A 19,925-nucleotide genomic window follows, 5' to 3' on the forward strand; every position below is an offset into this window, starting at 1 on the left:
AGTCGTTGTTTTGGCATGGTCAGTAGAGTTTGTGTTTGCTTTGTTTTTTGTCCTTAGTTTATAAATTACTGTTAGCAATAAGATCCAGCTTCTCCTTTTCCCTGCATCGACCATGATTGACCTTAATATGGATCTAACAGCAGTATTGCCACCAGGAGCTCTTCTCTTCCTCCTTTGATGGGGTGACCGCTCCTTCAAGGACCACACCTGGGAATTTCTGGACCTTGCACATCAAACCTACTTTTCAGATAAGTTTCTCATTGTTTTCTTCTCACTTTGGAGTCAATGAACCACTAAAATCTCAACTCCTCTGTGATGATCTCATAAGCCTCAGATTCACATTCCCACCAGACTGGATAAAACACTGGACCAGTGTTACTACTTCATTCCGGAGGCGTATCCAAGCTCTAATTAGAGCTCCGATCGGTGAGTCTGATCACAACACTATATTCCTCGTTCCTAAATACCGTCAGAAACTCAAAACATCTAAACCAACGACAAAGAGAGTCAGGTGGAACTCTCCCCCGGCCATAGACATGCTACAAGACCTTTTTTGATATTACTGACTGCAGTGTTTTTGAGCATGACAATATCGACATTTTCACTGACACTTTAATGTTTTATAAAACATTTTCTGTGAGTCTGTGTGTATTCCCATCAAAACTATCATCAGTTACAGTAACAACAAGCCCTGGTTTAATAACGAAGTAAGGTGTTTATGCAGGGAGAAAAATGCTGCATTTAGATGTGACAAAGCGCAATATAGAATCCTTAAATACCAACTTCAAAAGGCAGTTAAAACCGCTAAACAGCCACTTAAAGAGTAAAACTTGAAAACAAGCTCCAAGTCCATTAAAGGTGTCTGGCAGGGCCTGCAGACAATCACTAATTACAAGATCAAGCATCATGTTCTAGACTGTGACCCCTCCCCCCCACTCCCTGAGAGGCTTAATGATTTTTACTGTAGATTTGAGAAGCTCAGACAAGCTCTCTCAGTTTCTCCCACCCGGGGCTGGTTGGACCTAATCATTCTAGTGGCTAAGAAGAATAACATCACCTGCCTTAATGATTACAGGCCTGTGCACTCACGTCTGTTGTCATGAAGGTGTTCGAGTGCCTAGTCTGCAGGAACTTAGTGCATATTACACTAGATCGTCACCAGTTTTCCTACAGGGCAAATAGGGGAGTGTATGATGCAGTGTCAATAGGCACACATTTCATTCTCCAACATCTTGAATCTAAGTACACATCTGCTGTCAAATCTTCCCTTAAACAGGAGGATGCACCTCAAGCTCTGGTGGCCACGCATCTCACCAGCCAGCATCATCCCAGCCACTGGATCTGTCTCATGGCAGACAAGACTTGCATCCGGTGTAGCGGACCCTCCACTGATGTCTGTGTGAGTGGCTGGCGTCCCAAGTCCAGTGGTCCCAGCACATCCACGTCTGGTGGACCCAGTGCTTCCAAGTCCAGTGGTCTTAGAGGTCCTTCCACCATTGGCTGTGCTTCCTGTGATGGCAACCACCATCTTGAGTGTTTTGGCCGCACACACTTCTCCTGCTTCTCCTGAGGCACAGACCGCTATAGCTCTTCCCGAGGTGGTGGCGACTGCTTGTGAACCCTTTGCCTGTCCTGTTATGGCCAAGGAGATCGGTTATAAACTCTTTGCCTGCCCTGTCATTGTCAAGGAGGCTGTCTTTCAAACCTTTGCCTGCCCTGTCATGGCCAAGGAGGCCGTCTCTGAACTCTCTGCCTGCCCTTTTACTGCCATGGAGGGTCTTCACATCTTCCTACTCCACCTTAGTTGTCTCCTGGTGCGCTATGGTGGTTTTCAGCTCCGTCTAGGTGGTCTTCTGCTTTGCCTGCTCCGTTGTGGTCTTCTGCTCTGCTTTGGTGGTCTCCAGCTCCTCCGGTTCCACCCTGGCCACCTGCTCCTTCGACTTCACCCTTGCTCCCTGATCTGCCTCTGTCTTCAGGCCCTCTTCCCCTCCACGGGCCTAGTCCTCAATCCCTCCCCCATTCCGCCTCCGCTCCACCACCCTCCTGGACTTCTATTTGTTACAGAGTAGGGGTGTCCAATCCTGATCCTGGAGGGCCACTGTCCTGCAAAGTTAAGCTCCAACCACAATTAAACACATACATTAAGCTGAACCAATTGTGTGAACTTTTAAAGGTTCTCATATAGCATAATAGGAACTTAAAAAGCTCCAGACTGTAAAACCCTTTATTGAACCTTAATTCTTTTTGTAAATGGTAAATGGACTGCATTTATATAGCGCTTTCACAGACCGAATGGCCACCAAAGCGCTTTACATAGTTGCCTCACATTCACCCAATCATACACACATTCATACACCGACGGCGGTGTCAGCCATGCAAGGCGCCACCCAGCTCGTCGGGAGCAGTTGGGGTTAGGTGTCTTGCTCATGGACACCTCGACACTTGGTCAGGTGGAACCGGGGATTGAACCACCAACCTTTCGGTTTGTAGATAACCTACATGAACCACTGAGCCACTGCCGCCCCCATGGCCAATAATTTTTGTAACATTATGTATTTGTATTACAGTGCTGCATTTTAAAATATTACATCTATTTCTATTGTAATGTGTTCTGAACACCAGTAAAAGTAAAGCAGTGATAGTACAGAGCAAGCAATAGAAACACAGAGCGAGCGTGCGAGTGACATAAAGAAAGCAGTGACAGAATGAGACAAATAAAAGCGAGGTAGGAATGGAGTCAAAGTGTCTACGTCTCGAATCGCCTTTGTTTTGCCCCGATATTGCTGAGATCCAAAGTTTGTGTGTGAGTGTTTGTGTCGACTGTCCCCCATCGGGAGGCTGAGACGTGAGTCTGGGTTTGGCTGCGCCACTGAAGCTCAGATAAAAGGCACTCACTGCTCCCTCTCCTCTTTTCTCTCACAGGGCTCCAGGAACCTGATGTCATTTGGAAATACTTTGATTTAAAGCCTCTGTTCGAGACTGTGAAGGAGCGTTTTGTTCTGCTGCTGGTATGTAGAGAGCTCCACGCTGCAGTGGACAAAACTCCGGACCTGGACAAAATGAGTTTGGGAAATAAGGCTTACACTTGTCCACACCGGCCTGGTTGCATTCTGGGTTGCACAATGACAGTAAATCTTCATAAAGTGTGAATGGTAACCATGGGTCTGCAAACTGACAATGGCTCTCTGGGATTTCCAATGCTGATGCTGCATCAAAACTCTGAAAGCATTATTACTGGATTAGAACCCAAGCAATTTACAAATTATTGTGTGGGACGGCAATGACGGTTTTTGGGAAAACGCGGTCTGTGGTGGCGGAAAGCTTACCAACTGCATCCAAAACATATCAGGCATTGTGGCCTTTGAAGAGATCGGTACAACCCCCTATACAGGGCTTCCTAATCAGCAACTTTCCCAGCATTTAACCTCACTTTTGTCACTGAGCCAAACACTGTTGCCCTTCATATTGAACTTGCCATTAGGCAAGCTACTCCATTAACATTCGGACTGACTCTAGTTTTTGACAATATAGGTGCCAGAGTTAAAGAGGAAGGTCAACACAACATTTGTTGTTCTTGCAGTTGTTCTAGTGTATCAATTTCTAGGGGGAATCTTTTTTTTTTTACTAAATAAGTCCTACACCATTTTTCTTTCAGTGTGGGGTTTAGTGTGAGAGAAATCTATTCTATATATTAGACCTGTATGCTTTATAGAGAAGCTCTAGAGTCCTGTAGATTATAAATTTAGCTAATTCTTACTAATTTATTAATTTAAATTGGGGCCAAAAATTCTAATGGATCCCCAAAAAAAGATGTCAAACTTTTAATCGAACATATTGTGATGCAACTCCACTATGCAGGGTTGCAATATGGCACAGGATTATATAGTAATTTTATTGTTTCCTAAAGTTATAAAAGTTAAACCAGTAATCCATTAAAATGTCACTGCAGCCATAGTTGATGTTAATTTACAACAATCATTTAGCCTCTGAGTTAAAAAAATTAAAAGGTAAGTTTTGAGTTTTTAAAATATGAAATAAAGTCAGAACTTTGAGATGTAAAGGCGCAAATGTGAGTTATAAAGTTCCAATTATGAAGTATAAAGTCACAATTATGAGATATAAATTCACATTTTTAAATATAAAGTCATTTTTTTAATTGGTTGCAAATATGAGATATAAAATTGCAATTGTGTGATATAAAGTTACAAATATGTGATATAACCTCCCAAATGTGAGATATAAAGTCACATTATGAAATCTGTCACATTTTTTAAAGCAGTTGTGAAACAGTCACAATTGTCAGATAAAGTTGTGATGATGATAAAGTCCCAAATTTGAGAGAGACAATGAACTGAAAGAACTGAAGGCATAAATATACACTATAACAAACTCAAAGACAAACAGGTGTGCACTAAATAATCAAATAATGAATTTTCATGACAACTAAGGAGCAAATGGGAACATAGAACAAAGAAAACAGGAAACACAGAGAAACATACTAAAAGTCCTTAAAAACGAAACCAAAACATCAAATTAAGAATAACTGTAACCGATATAGTTGCAATTGATACGTCGCAAATTTTAGATATAAAGTTTCAAATGTTATATAAACTTGCAACTATAAGATATAAGGTCACACTTCAAAATTTTCGAAATAATTGTAAATGTGAGATATAATGTTCCAAACATAAAGTTCCAATTATGAGATCTATATCCCATCTTTTAATAAATAACCTATTTTGTTATACTTGCATGTTAAATCTAAAAAAAGATGCATAGTTGACATCAATAACGATCATCAATAATGATGGTTCAGAAAGGGAAGCAGTCATTACAATTAATCATCTACTGATCTCTTGCACTCCCTTTGCATGCGCTGAACTGTGTAGAACTCCATAAAGATCAGCAAAGGCGATAATTCACCGCTTTGAGCATTCTGTTATAGCTTTCAGGGATGTTTGTTATCACTATAGAGCACTAAACTCTGCGGAATGTGGAATCCTGTTTTCTTGGAATCATTATGACATGTTTAGACATATTCATATTTGCCCAACAGCAATTTACTGGACACTTCGTACTGCAGAAAATATTTCCGTTCTGATTCACGTACAAAAAATTAAACAGAACACCAGCACTTATTATTTGTGCTGTGTAATCAAAATTTTAAATTCTGTTCTGCATAATTTGAAAAGCTTATATGTATTATTTACCAAGGCAACATAATTTATTAACAGTGTCTTGTAGCTAATTTTTTATTTTTACAGTTGTCTTTTCTGGTACCTTAAATGCACCAACCATCAAAATCATTTAAGAGTACATTCATACTAAAAGGTAATTTAAGGGCATTTTTTTAATTACATTTTTACTGGATGAAATTTAGGTTTTACAAAAAGTATTACACACAGATATATACACACATATACAAAACAATGGCTGCTCCATGGATGTAAACGTAGTTTTATAGCGGGCCCCCTTGAAACATGCAGTTTTACAACTGAAGAACAGACTCTGCATAAATTAAAGATAATCCTTGGTAAATTATGTTAATGTATTCACATGGTCTCTGCATGCGTAACATGGGTCATTTATTACTATAGTTTTGGGACCCTATTTTTTGTATTAATTGAGTTGAACCAAAATTATAGGCTATGCCCTTTCAAATGAATGCAAGTCACCAAAAGACACACTATTGAAAATAAAAGCTCTTCCGGTTCCTTACTATGCAACCTTTGAAGATGCGTCTGAAAGCTATATTATCTGATTCTTTCAATGCCGTGTATTTTTTGCAGTGTCAAATCATGGTTCGTTTGATCTGTCTTTTTAAACAGCCTGAGCTTATTCTGCCTGAGTTGTGCTTTATTAAATTCTTAATATTAAATCGAATTCTTATTAAAAGTTTCTTCAGATGACCTACTTCTGAAGTGTTTGGCCTGCTGTTACTGAAAAATACTGGAAATAGCATATTTATCACCTTCAGTGTGAATAAATAATATCCAAACGTTTGACAAATATCATATGTTTATGCCTGTATGCAAGGAATGACCATGTATGCCATCTGTGCTTTGGTGCATGATGATAAATGGGAATGTTGATGAGTAATACATATAGCAAACAGTTACTGTAAAACAGAAAATTGGAATCAGTGTAGTTACAAACAGTCTGTACTTTTTACTCAGCCTTATTAGCCTAGTTCCAGTCAACGTGACTCATCTTTGCCTTTGAATCAAATCTAACCCTGTTCAAACAAATGAAGGTACATGCTGATACCTAAGGAGTACATAATATATATAATCAAGCAGTTACACCTTTTACAGAAACTCTTTCTTAAAAACAAATATGTACCAGACCTTTTTAAAATCAGATAATAACAATTTCCATTACCTCCTTGCATTGGAAAAAGTATGTTAAAATGCAGTGCAAAGGTATTTCTTTTTGAGGACTGTTTTCAAACCAGGACAAAAATATGTGCATCCCCAGGGGGTGCATGTGCATAAAAGGGTGCAAATATGCATATAACATCTTGTTTTGGGGGTAGTTGATGATGCATTAGCTACTGTTTTACTTAAACATACTCATTCCCTCAAGTTAAGTGGTCTGAATATTGGTTTTTATAGGTTGTTGCTTTATTTATAAATTCACACTAATTAAACATTTTTTAATCAATTTATTCATGAAGTCTATAGTTATTCCCTAAATTCTCATTTAAAACAAGTAAAATTGAAACGCACACACACACACACACACACACACACGATTTGTTTGTGGATACATAAGATGTTGGAACAGTAACGGCTGGTATATTAAGGCCGATATATTAAAGCCGATAAATTGATTATTTCTTCAGCTGAGACACTTCAGATCCGCATTGTTCGCCATGATGGTTTTGAATTGCTTTAAATATGATTGGAATCACTTCAAAAGGAAAATACAGTTAATGCAACATGTGCAGTGCAAGTCTGTCATAATAGGCTACATAAAAATATAATGAGAACATTATAATTGTGTGCTTGGGACATGGCTTTTAATAGTAAGACTTTAGGCCAGGCAGTAACCAGGCTCTCAAAAATTATATAAACAAATGTCAAAATTATATTAAAAAATCGGCTTTTAAATATATAGAATTGTCGTTTATCGCTGTTGACCAAAATGTGCATGCCAAATATATACAGTATATTAAATTGTTCATGACTATGCGTCTTTTTATTACTGTAGGCTACTACAAGAATCAAATAATTCCCCTTTTTTAAATTCATAGATAGCATTGGACATATAATAATATATTGAGCATTGAACATTTTTTTCCCCACATTTCTCATTTCAGAAATCTGGTCACCTTACTCCACATTGCTGTGTCCCTGCTGTGGACCAGGTTGATGTTCGGAGCGTGTTTTCTCTCACTCCAAAAATGTAAATGAAAACTCGGAGAGGAGCTGGAGCAGAGTGATCGGAGCAGAGTGATCACAGCCGTTTGAGTGGGTAGGGAAAACCTCTGCCTCTTCAGTCTCCACTCCATTTTATGGTTTTCCAGATCAGCTTTCTGTCTGTGAAACATAAAACGTCATTGGCCAAGTTTTGTCTGAAATGTAAGTTCCTGAACATCATCAAATTGGTGTAGGCTACTAAAACAATATATGTCGCCTATAGTAATTACAAGACACGAAATCACGCACATGCGGCAAAATCACAGCTTTGCTTATTTTTAGTACAGCAGCTTTCTTGCAACTTGCTTGTGTGCTATTGTTTAAATTAATATCTAATATGGTATAGCCTATAAAGGTATGATCGTTATGTTATAAAACTGTGGGTACAATTATTGTTGTGTTACAGTGTGTATTAGGGAATAGAACGCAGTAGTAATTTCTCATGCGATTATGATGTGATAGGCCTACCATTTTTTTTAAACATCCACGTGGTTATAATTATAGTCGGTGGTTAGAATTATTTATGATAAGACATAACTGATTTCAGTCTTATTTATAGTTATAAAATCTTTATAAAATGTTATATAGAGAGAGTCTTTATAAGTGTTACCAAACTTTTTTTGTGTGGTGGTCTGTGGGCGGCGCGCGCACATCCAGCCGAACTCAGGCGATGCGTTTCATCCGGACGCGCGCACATCCAAGCAGCGGAGAGCGGAGTGGATCTGACCGCTGAAGGAAGCATCTCCTACCGTTTTCCAACCAATGTGATACCCTCCGGCTCTTCGGGAGAGGAGTTTCTCTGTCGACGCGTTCGTCTTCGCCTTTTTTACTCTTTCCAGTAATATTTCTCCGCATTCAGAGAATAATGGAAGCGCTCGCGACGAGATGCGCACTCTTTCTTGCGCAGATCGCTCTCTTCAGTAACACAGGTAGGCTATGTAAGGCATCAGAATATGTGGTTAACTTCATCTGCTTTTAATAATTCCTTTATTACTGGATTTATAAATGGTTATAGTATATAGAATGCTGTTCAGGTGCGTAAAGTGCTGGGTGTTTAGTTCGCACACCAATCAAATTTCTATTGAACTTTAGGTTCAAACTTTAAACAGGATTTATTTCTAGCTAAACGTGATTTATGTCCGAAATGTACACTTTGTTGTTTCACATTGAGCCATATCATGATAATTTACGTTATTTTAAGTGTCTACTGTACTGCCTAGTCAGTCAATATTGAACAAGAGAGCATGAAATATGTTGTCTAGCCTAGATAGTATGAGCATATTCTGCTGTATAATCATATGCAACCTGTAAGTTCATAATCTGATCCAGTGACTTTAGTTTAATTGCTGCTTTATATTTTTCGTTATGGCAAGTCACATTCTGCAGTGTTAAGTTCATTCATTCTCTTTAAATATAATTACTAATAAACAAAATCAAGTTTAATCTAAAAAATTAAATCGAAATGACAGAAAATATTGCAAAGAAGTGAGATGGCAACAAAAATAATGATAAATAAAAGGAAGGGCTTATATTCCAGAATAGATATATGTATACATATATATATATATATATATATATATATATATATATATATATGTATAGTCATGGCTTGTTGAGATCACATGGCCAGCGGTGTTATGCAATTGGCCATGCTACTACTACTACTACTACTAATAATAAAAATAATAACTAATCAATTCAGCAACCACTAGGAACATGCAAAATTTAGTTGAGATCGAATTCAAGAATGTCAATTATAAGTATGGGTGGTATGACATGGAGAAAACAGATGAAATAATAAAAAGAGAAACACCTCCAATGTTAATAGTCTGCACTGCAGTTATTAAACTTTATGCATCCAGGCCAATAGGTGTCAGTGTAGTCCAAAACCACTGACACTATAATAAGACCAATAAGAGCTCAAAAAAATTCATTGAGTTTACCATTAAGGAGATATTAATACCATACCATTAAACCGTCTAGTGTATGCCTATGGCTGTTTTTTGTGTATGCTATGAGAAGAAATGTAACTCGGCTCAAAGTTAACATGCCAGTATTGTTCAAATAGTCCCCATGTAGTTCAGTAGAAAGAGCCAAATGCTTATAAAACTTAGACTTCAATCATTGGCTCATTATTTTGTCTGCTTTCGGAAGTGCCAAGGAGGCGAACGATATGCCTGGATTAATCTTTTGGATGCAGTCAGAGACAAAGCCCCTAAAAGCTGGCCAAAGCCATTTAACTCAGGACTTGAAAAAAGCCCTTTTGTAAGTCAGCTAGTGAACCGGGATAGCCAACCGGTACCTGCTGAAAAAAAGCGGGGGCTCAGCTGCTTCCTCGTCCCTTACTACTTTTCTTCTTTTCGTTTGGTGCTCTATAAATGATGCTGAGATGAAATGTGTGGCATAAAGGAAGGGTTGAATCTTTAGGACGTGAGCTAGTGAATTAATCTCTCTCACTCTCACCATCTGTCTTCTCAAGTGCTGTACTATAGCTAACAACCTTTTTTTTTTCTTCTACACTTTTTTGGCATTGCTCTGTTTTTCCACTGAGGAAGTCCCTGTGTTGTTTGTTGGGTCTTGGGTTTGTGACAGATGGTAGTTGCGAAGTGTAAAGCTGTCAGTCCGGGGTTCACTTGGCCCCTCCTCTGCCACATGCCTCATGTGTGTCCACCTGTGAGGGATGTGTGGCAGTGTGTGTCACTACATGCTCCAGTTAGTGTCCGAGCAGAACCACCATTTTGGGTTTAAAGGTGAAATGTGTCATTTTTCAGTGCTAAAACACATGCTCCTCTCCTAGAGTGAAACAGGATATAATGGGGAAAAGGACTTATTTTATACATCAGGATAATTGGATAGTGAAAAGTGTGCGTTACGGTTAGAGTCATGGTGAATGCAAGTTTGCTAAAAAGTAACTTAATATACACGATATTGCCATAAGTATTAGGAAACCCCTCCAAATCATAGAATTCAGGTGTTCCAATCACTTCCATGTCCACAGTTGTATAAAATCAAGAACCTACTGTAGGCATGCAGACTGCTTCTACAAACATTTGTGAAAAAATGGGTCGCTCTCAGGAGCTCAATGGATTCAAGCGTGGTACCGTGATAGGTTGCCAGTGCCACCTGTGCAATAATTCCATTTGTGAAATTTCCTCACTACTAAATATTTCACTGTCAACTATTAGTAATAACATTGGCCACATAAAATCACAGAGCAGGGTCAGCGCATGCGCAAGATTCACCAACTTTCTGTAGTCAATAACTACAGAGCTCTAAACTTCATGTGGCCTTCAGATTAGCTCAAGAACAGTGCGTAGAGAGCTCATGGAATGGGTTTCCATGGCCGAGCAGCTGCATCCAAGCCTTATATCACCAAGTGCAATGCAAAGCGTCAGATGCAGTGGTGTCAAGCACGTCGCTACTGGACTCTAGAGCAGTGGAGACGTGTTCTCTTGAGTGACGAATCACACTTCTCTTTCTGGCAATCTGATGGACGAGTCTGGGTTTGTCGGTTGCCAGGAGAATGGTACTTGCCTGACTGAATTTTGCCAAGTTTAAATTTTGGTGGAGGGGGGATTATGGTGTGGGGATTTCATGCTCCCAACTATGTGGGAACAGTTTGGGGATGGTCCCTTCCTGTTCCAACATGACTGCGCACCAGTGCACAAAGCAAGGTCCAAAAAAGACATGGATGAGCAATTTGGTGTGAATGAACTTTACTGGCCTGCTCAGAGTCCTGACCTCAACCCGATAGAACACCTTTGGGAGGAATTAGAGCCGAGACTGCGAGCCAGGCCTTCTCGTCCAACATCAGTGCCTGATCTCACAAATGCGCTTCTAGAAGAATGGTCAAAAATTCCCATAAACACATGCCTAAACCTTGTGGAAAGCCTTCCCAAAAAAGTTGAAGCTGTTGTAGGATATGTTATGCAAAGGGTTTGCCAACTCCATATTAAACCCTACGAATTTAGAATGGGATGTCATTAAAGTTCATGTGCATGTAAAGGCAGACGTCCCAAAACCTTTGGCAATACAGTGTATATTTTACTACATTATCCATTACCCTGGATGGCCTCAGTAATGTCAGCAGAAAAGGGAAGTTGTTTTGTTAACTCTGCTTATCTATGTTTGCGCTATCTCAGACAGACTGTCAGTCTGTTAATGGAGAGGAATTTTTAATTAATTATTTTTTGCATGTTACATCTTCACACTGGCCACTGAACCATTCACTCAAACGATCTGTTCAAAAACGCTGATTCATTCAGGAACAAAATGTGTTTTCTCTTAATGAATGTTCTCTCTTGTTTCATTCTTGTTTCATTCAATAATGAAACAAGTGACTGTCTACATGTTTGAGTCACAGAATCACTTACTCAACCGATTTAACCAATAAAAACACTGATTCATTTAGGAAATGAAACGTGACTGGCTCAGTTCAGAATAGTATACAAGTACCACCATACTATATTACTTTTATGGAATAAATAGAGTAGTATATTATTCTGAATATGTAATATCTGTAATATAATTCAGCCACTGTTTTCATGAATGAGTTATTTAATCATTCAGTCAACCAATTTGTTGAAGAAAACGGATTTATTTAGGAACAAAATTTGATTAATTACAAAATTTACAGATTCATTCAAAACACTGATTCATTTATTGGTTTCATATGAAACTGTGTTCATTATTGGAGCAAAAACAGACAAAATAACTACCCTTAAATGACTCAATATTAACTGTATAAAATCAATATAACACACATAATCATGTTGTTGTTCTGAATAACGGTTTTACTGATGTAGTCTTTATGTCCGTTTGTAAAAGTGTCTAGCAGTTTTTTGTCCATGTTTTTCTCTCCCTTTTGCTCTTTGGGGTGCCCACTTGGGTCAGCTTGGCATCCAGACCCCCTGTCCGAATCTGCTTGTGAAAACGGGAGCAGATTTCCCCCCGACGACATCGACGGGGGCATTTGATGAACAGATTATTCGGTATTAGGCTCAAGCACATTCACTCAGGCATGCGGAGGAGACGCACTGAGACTCCGAGTCATGTCTTTTCTCTCCTTCCAGAGACAGTGGAGGGGCCGAGGCTGAATGGACCAGGGCGGTGGATGGGTTGGTGGTGAAGGGGGGGCTCTGATGGCGAGCCAAATCTCTGCACCATCCTGCCCGTGGCCTTGGGCCAGTCTCTCTTAGTGAATTATGCTGTCAGCTGCTCGATTTGTTTTGTCCCTGGCTTGCAAGAGGCGGCCGGTGCTCGTGGGACATGCAACAACGTAGGGTGTCTGGACTGGGAGGGGGGTCTTATTGTTGTGGCATGTGAGTGTGACATTCAGGAGGGCCCCTGATTTGTCCCAATGGTGGTGCTCCCATGTCACAAAGGATGGATGAGCGAGTTGGGGTACTTTTGTGTGACTGTGTGGGAGAGAGGGCTGAACTTGAACTGAGAGTGTCAGAAGCTTTCCTGTTTGTGCTCTTTTATTGCGAACACCTATGTGGAGCGCTGCTGGGTGTATTAAAGGGATAGTGCACCCAAAAATAAATTCATTTACTCCCCTTCATGTCTGACTCACCAAACCTGTATGACTTTCTTTCTTCAGGGGAAAACAAAAGATGATATTTCAAGGGATGTTTTAACTCCTTTTGTCTGTATAGTGGAAGTTTAACATTGAATAGACCCTACGTGCTATTTTTAGAATTTTGTCTTTGAACTTCTTTTTTTGCGGTAGCTCTGTATATTTCTATGGCATTGCTGTCGAAGAGTTATTAGCTATCAAAGTGGATTAACTTATCGTAGAGTTAATGAAAATTATCATTAGCATTGCAATGTTTGAAGCGGATGTCATAACAAATATGAGAAGACCGGGAAGATTTTAAAATGAGCGGTTCATTCATAAATCCGTAAGATCTTACCTTCATGTGGTGGAAATACAAACCGTAAGACAGAACACGAGTGCCATGCTGAAAAGGGGCAGGGCTACATAAGGTCTATAGACAAAAAAAGGAAAGATAAAAAACTTATTTGTGTTCTAGAGATCAAATGTTTTTTTTAGTGAAATTTTGTGGTATTTTGTTTTTCAGATCCTTTTTTGATTTTGGTAGTCTGAAGAGCAAAAAAAATATTTAAATTTTTTTTTTAGAAAGCATTTGGTTATTGGTCAAAAAAAGTTCAATATTAGAGGTTTTTTTCTTTTTTTAATTAATCTGTATCGTCTGATATTGGATCTATACGGAGCCCCTGTGGGACATGCAGATGGAGACGAGAGGAATGATACATTTCTATGGTTTCAATAGTATTGCATTTCCAGAGAAAATGTACATTCGTTTGCAAAACTTTTTTCGCTTGCAGAAGCATTGAAATACAGTATTCTTCTCACTTCATATTTCCATCACAAGTTTTTTGCTTCCAAACACAGCGCTTCTCAGGGGAATGCAAACATTTTTGTGAAAGAACAAGAGCATGCAAACTTTCTATAAAAAAACCCCAAAAGTATAGTGGTAGATTCAGACCCGTCGCCAGACCTCAGTCTTAAGGGGGGCATATGAAATGTATGGGGGGGCACAATTATTATTAGCCTACAGTAGCCTATATATATTTATAAAAATCAACTCTAGTCGCGCAGCACGTAATCATCACGTTAAACATATACCAACAGCAATATGACCAGGTAGCCTAGCCTACACCACATTACACAGAAGCAATGTTATGAATATCCATAAAACACTTGACTACACAACATATCAGATGTAACACTAGAAGCATCTCTCAAACATTGCATTTTAAAGCAGTCAACAGAGGGATATGCATTGCCATGACCACACACACACACACACACACACACAACACACACACACACACACACACACACACACACACACACACACACACACACACACACACATATACATACACTAGCACGCAATTACACTCGCACAGATACTTTGAGTGGAGGCAGCGCTGTCCTCTGTCCAGTCCCAGTACAGCGGGAGGAAGCGTTTCTCCGAGCAGAACCTCCCCGTCAAAGTATCATTCCACTCGGAAGGAACTGAAGCGAGTAAGCTGGCGAAAACCCGTTTTGAAACAGCTTTCAAAAATGCGCTGTAACTGTTCTTTTGTAAGGCCGTGATAGGCTGTTGCAGTGTAGATTCCCATCAATCAAACTAAATCACACCATTGTTTCTTTATATTTTTAATATTTTAATGATAAAGAATGCAACATTAATGCAACACAAAATTAGCAACTATGATAATATTAAAATTAAATTATCTGTGCCTCAAGTGGGGGGGCACAAGCATTTTTTGGGGCGGGCCCGGCCCCCTATGGCCCGCCCATAGCGACGGGTCTGGGTAGATTTATATGCTCATGAGTCCAAATTTTAATATCATTGCATCCCTAATTAGATATTTGCAATTGCATCAGAGTTTAATGGTCAAATCAGCAACCCTACAGAATACCTTAAAATACACCTAGAACTTAGCAACTACAGGATCAAGCTAACAACTATTCAGAATACCCTATGGCTAACAACTAGAAGCCTTAGACTTCTTTTGAACACTATAGCAACAGTATATCAATACCTTGTGTGGTAGATTTTTCCCCTTACGCACCTGACTTAGGTTGAACCTGGTGTCCTTGACACCTGAAAATATTATACCATAGAGCGATACTAAACCATTTTCCTAATCCTATTTTGTTAGCTTTTAATTCAAGCAGGCAATTGTTTAGTCAGATCTATTTAAGGATATGTGTAATAAAATCTAACCAAAAAAGTTCTATAATTTTATCATTAACACAAATATCAATCATTTTATTATTTTGTTTCAAACAATATCATTATTTGAAAATTAACTGTTGCACCCAGCTCTTGCCATGATAATAGCCTTAGCTGCTGATATGCCATTTCATATTTAATCTTAATACCCATCTTCCTACAATCCTATTTTTCCAGAATTGACTGATGGACATAACATGTCCTGCCTCTATTTGTTGGCAATGCGGAATAGTTCATAATGGATCCATTGATCCAGATCATTAAATCTGTAACTTCATTGTGAATTTATTAGCAAATAATATTTCTCTGAATTGTCTAAAGTGTTTTGACTAATTTTTAAATTAAATTGAACATGTTTGGGCCACATTTCTTGGTCTAGGTTTTAACTTTGTGCCCCTACATAATTTGTTTTTAATGCTGAAGACCTTTCTCAACAAAACAAGTCCATATTTCATTTCTGGAAGCCGGGCTAAATAAGCAAGGACAGTTGCTGTATTCCTAGAATAGACTAGACCCGCAGTCACTTCTCAGATATCATATACAGACATTAGACAATACATGAAACAAACATTTCAGTAATCATAATGGTAACTTCTTTAACTAATAATAATCCATAAATTAAATATGTAAATAAGTTTTTCTTTCGCTGTTTTAGCAAATGGAAACACCTAAAATATATTTAATGTAGTCATTCGTCGCTATAGAAGTTTACCCAATTATCTATTCAATTATCACGTCCTTTATCCCCCACTTTATGCTGTGCGTTGTCGTTGGCGTGTGGGGTTGCTGAGCCATTTTCCGGCTGCTTTCACCTGTTAATGGAGACCTTAAATATTTTTGGTAGTGACAACATCTATCAACTCATCTGCTTGTCTTACCGGTCATCCTTATTTGATGAGACCTTTGAAATTTCATGTTAAACAGTAACAAGACAATATTTTATATATTTGGAACAGAATCAGTTCTGTTTGAGGTGATCGATCCTGACATCCTGCAAAAGGAAAAAGTTAAGTATGGGGTGGACAGGGCAAGCTTGCTCTCTGGCTTCCCAAGTTATACACTGCGCATGTGTGGCACCGTTTCTTTCTGCCACAACAATAACCCATCTCAGGATAGTTAGCCAAAATCATCCATGGCCGTTATTTTATTGGGCTTATTTTTTTCCCCCTTTGGGGTCGTATTTTAACCTGTAGGCCCACTTAATAAATTTAGATACAGCTGTTTTGATTGACATCTTAATTGTTTTAGAACACCATATTTCACACACTCACTTTCACACACTTTCACACACCCCTCTCTGGCCAGAGAATCTGACCTTTTTGTCTGCCTTAGCAGTTTGTGAACTGAATGGGGAACATATATATTATTAAAGGGTAAGTTCGGCGTTTTACAAGTAAAGCCCTGTTTTAAGATCGTTTCTGATTAAAACGAACGGTTAAGATTAAAATTTGGTTAAGAAAGCATCTTTTGTAGTGATTTTTGCGTGAGCATAACAGTGAACACCCCATACCACTCAGTGAGTTTCACGTCTTTGTAAACTAAAGTTTAATGCGTTTATATGAATGATTGTTCCAATGCACCTATGAAACCATTGTATAGGTAGGGGGGTGCTAACACAAAAACCTAAAATTCTCGGGACAGCAGCATGTGTCCAGATTTTAATCTTAACCGTTCGATTTAATCAGAAACGATCTTAAAACAGGACTTTACTTGTAAAACGCCGAACTTACCCTTTAAGGGTGGAATACCACCAAATCCGAACGGTAACAACTTTGACGACGACAGAATCTTCTGAACGTAAACACACTGTGGCATTCCCCTTTCGACAGTGTCTAAACGTTAGGATATCAATTGTTAATTGTCCGACGCAGTCGCCATGTGTTTGAGTTTAACACAGTGAACGTAAACCTAACTTTTCAAAATCAAATACATCAAACACTTTAAAATAATAACCGTTGCAGTTGACCTACAGTTGCAGTTGAGAGTTGAGTCAGTTTTAATTACTGCATTTTTTAATTTATCTATTGATCTTATTTCAACATTTTCTAATTTCTCTATTTATCTTTCTTTATATTCAATCAGAATTAAAGTCTTTTTCAAACAAAAAGCAAGCTGCAGTACTACAGCATTTCGTTGTATTTCCCCTCCCAAATCTGATATCCAGAATGACAAGTTGCTTTTTGCATGAAGTTTTATTGACAGCTTTCTGGGCGTACTCTCAAACACAACAAATCACAGACTACTCCACAAATACGTCTTTGGTTGAATTTAACCATAATCATTGCCTTTAATAGCCACGGTAAAAAACACAATTTAAACCCTAAATCTTTTAAATGTGATCCCCAGTTTTCTTCAAAATTTTACTTAACAGAAAAGGTTTCAGTTAAACCTTTTAATTAATTTAGAAGCATTTTTAAGGAAAAGTGTGAAGTCTGTGTGTCCTACCTTAACCGTAAGTCCTTTTAGCCTGTCTGGAATGGCCCCTCTGTTGAACAGGGTTCTGCAGTCTGGCAGAGTGAAGACATCGTGGTTCCTCGTCCCCGTTCATCCGACAGAGGGAGATTCCCAGGACTCCTGGCTGGCTCGCCAAAATGTGGTAGATTTATCCCCTACGCACCTGACTTAGGTTGAACCTGGTGTCCTTGACACCTGAAAATATTATACTCAGTTGAGTAACCTCTGAATGCGCGAGTTGACACAATATAACCCCGCCTAAGAGTCTCACAAAGAGTCGAACGACGTCTCGTCCCCTATCGAACACTATCACTTGGTGGTAAGGTCTCTAGTGTTTCGCTAAATAACTTGTTCCACTAACTAGCTTACTTCCTTTGCAGGAATAATCGACAAACAGGCTTCAGCAAATGTCCTTCAAATGCTTTAATCACGGCCAGGAGAGTTCTCGAACAGTTCTCAGAGCATCTCTCCAAAAAAGAAGCTTTAAGCTAGGCCGGAGGATCTCAGACAAATTCCATTGAGAATCCCACCCGTAAACACGAATACAACAATTTTTATAGAATAGGGTTATGGCAAAATTACATGATACATTACATAATTTCTCCACAATTTGATTGGTTCTTTATATGCAAAGGCTCCTGTTACTAGGTAGGAGCAAATTCGGTTTTTGTTGATTACTAATAACAAGGTTTCAAAATTAGACATCTGTCTAGGTTCATTTCCCATATTTGTTATTTACACACACACACACACACACACACACACACACACACACACACACACACACACACACACACACACACACACACACACACACACACACACACACACACACACACACACACACACAAAGTCACAAGTTTTCCCTTGTTTTCGAACAGTACATTCTGTTCAAATGTTAGATGTTAAATAAGGTTAGATGTTAGAAACATGGTTAGTTTAATATATAGTTTAAAATTTCCCTCACACTTGTCAACCACCCAGAACACTCTAATATAACAATGCTAGTCTTCATAAAATGTGGAACTCAAATTTAACTTCTAGTATTTCGTATGCTATCTCATCTCTTCAAATTTTCCTTGATCTCTCTGTCCATTGAAAGGCTGTCTCTTTTCTCTGTCCCACGGTAATCTCAGCATCTTCATCTCGGTGCATGTAGATTGAGAGGCTCTGGCGGGGCCCCTATGGCTCTCTGCCGGTTGGGTCAGTATCCCTGACTTGCCACTTAATTAATGACAGCAGACCAGGGTTTGCTGTCATGTTACTGAAAGAACTTCTTCCGTCTGCCATTGGAGAAAACAAAAGCAGGTCTGTTGAGTGGTAGCTTAAGATGCTTTGAGATCCCTTCCTGTTCTTTTCCAGACTAGAGGTGTGTGGTCTATAGATTCTCTGCTCTTATTCAATGGACCTGGGAGAGGATGCTGAATACAAATCTAAGTAAAGTTTGGACACTATGATATAGTCTGTTGGTCTCCGACACTTTGTGAGCATAAAGTCTGAGGTCATTGTGAGATCCCAGGACAATCAAAGCAGCTTGTGTTTGCTACTTAAATCCCTTTTGTTCTTAAAGTAGTTTAAATTCTGTTTGTATAGAATGTGAGCTGGTTGATGTTGAATAATTGATAGACTGTATAGGACTACAAAAGGTTGTATCGTATACTGGCCTGAGAGGCTTGGGTTACACTGTATCTTCTGACAAGGATGAAAGCACTATGGAGTATCTATCCATCCACCAATCCATCCATCTGTCTCTCTATCCGTCCTTCCGTCTATCTATCTATCTAATTATATCTGTCCATCCGTCCATCCATCCATCCATCCATCCATCCATCCATCCAAATTGTGGCTATAGTCTCATTTTACATGTTCATCATATTAAAATTGCGTCCTGTAATTACAGGATTGGTGCTTTTTTATAGATTTTTTAGGCATTTTTGTCTATTTGAAACAACAAAGTAAGAGAATGAGGGGTACCGGATTGAAAAGTATCACTAGCCAGTAATTGAACTTTGATCACCTGTCAGAGTGTTTCCCATGAGGCACTCTGCTCAGACAAAACGGACAGCTCTTAATTGCAAACTGAACTGATTACAAGAGTCTATTCACTGTTGGTGACTGAATGGACGTCTTGACTTCGATACTAGCAGGCTAGTTTTGACCATATAAGCAGACTGTTCTGATCACATAAACACCGAAGGATGACACAGATCCACATCTGGGTAAGGAGACAGCTGGTGGATGAGCTGTGGGTGGTTTGCTGATCTTCCCCAGATGG

General features: G+C 39.0%; 1 protein-coding gene and 1 long non-coding RNA gene across 6 annotated transcripts in view; one reads left to right on the forward strand and one right to left on the reverse strand.

Moving 5' to 3' along the window:
• Positions 1-6,143: 6,143 nt before the first annotated feature.
• Positions 6,144-8,276, reverse strand: LOC143720988 (uncharacterized). Its single transcript, XR_013196667.1, has 2 exons — positions 8,037-8,276; positions 6,144-7,541 (listed from the first exon to the last, which is right to left on the reverse strand). It is a non-coding gene; the product is annotated as an uncharacterized LOC143720988 (long non-coding RNA).
• ptprz1a (protein tyrosine phosphatase receptor type Z1a) overlaps positions 8,182-19,925 on the forward strand; it is a 71,133-nt gene continuing 59,389 nt past the window's right edge. For all 5 annotated transcript variants that reach the window (XM_077210991.1, XM_077210992.1, XM_077210993.1 and 2 more), the window contains exon 1: positions 8,182-8,350. In XM_077210991.1, coding sequence (XP_077067106.1) covers positions 8,287-8,350 — 64 coding nt within the window. In that variant the 5' untranslated portion in view covers positions 8,182-8,286. The remainder of the gene's footprint in view (positions 8,351-19,925) is intronic.

This window comes from Siphateles boraxobius, unplaced genomic scaffold, assembly GCF_051911475.1.
Source record: "Siphateles boraxobius isolate OS27281-9 unplaced genomic scaffold, OSU_SipBor_1 65, whole genome shotgun sequence".
In the NCBI taxonomy this organism is placed as follows: domain Eukaryota; kingdom Metazoa; phylum Chordata; class Actinopteri; order Cypriniformes; family Leuciscidae; genus Siphateles; species Siphateles boraxobius.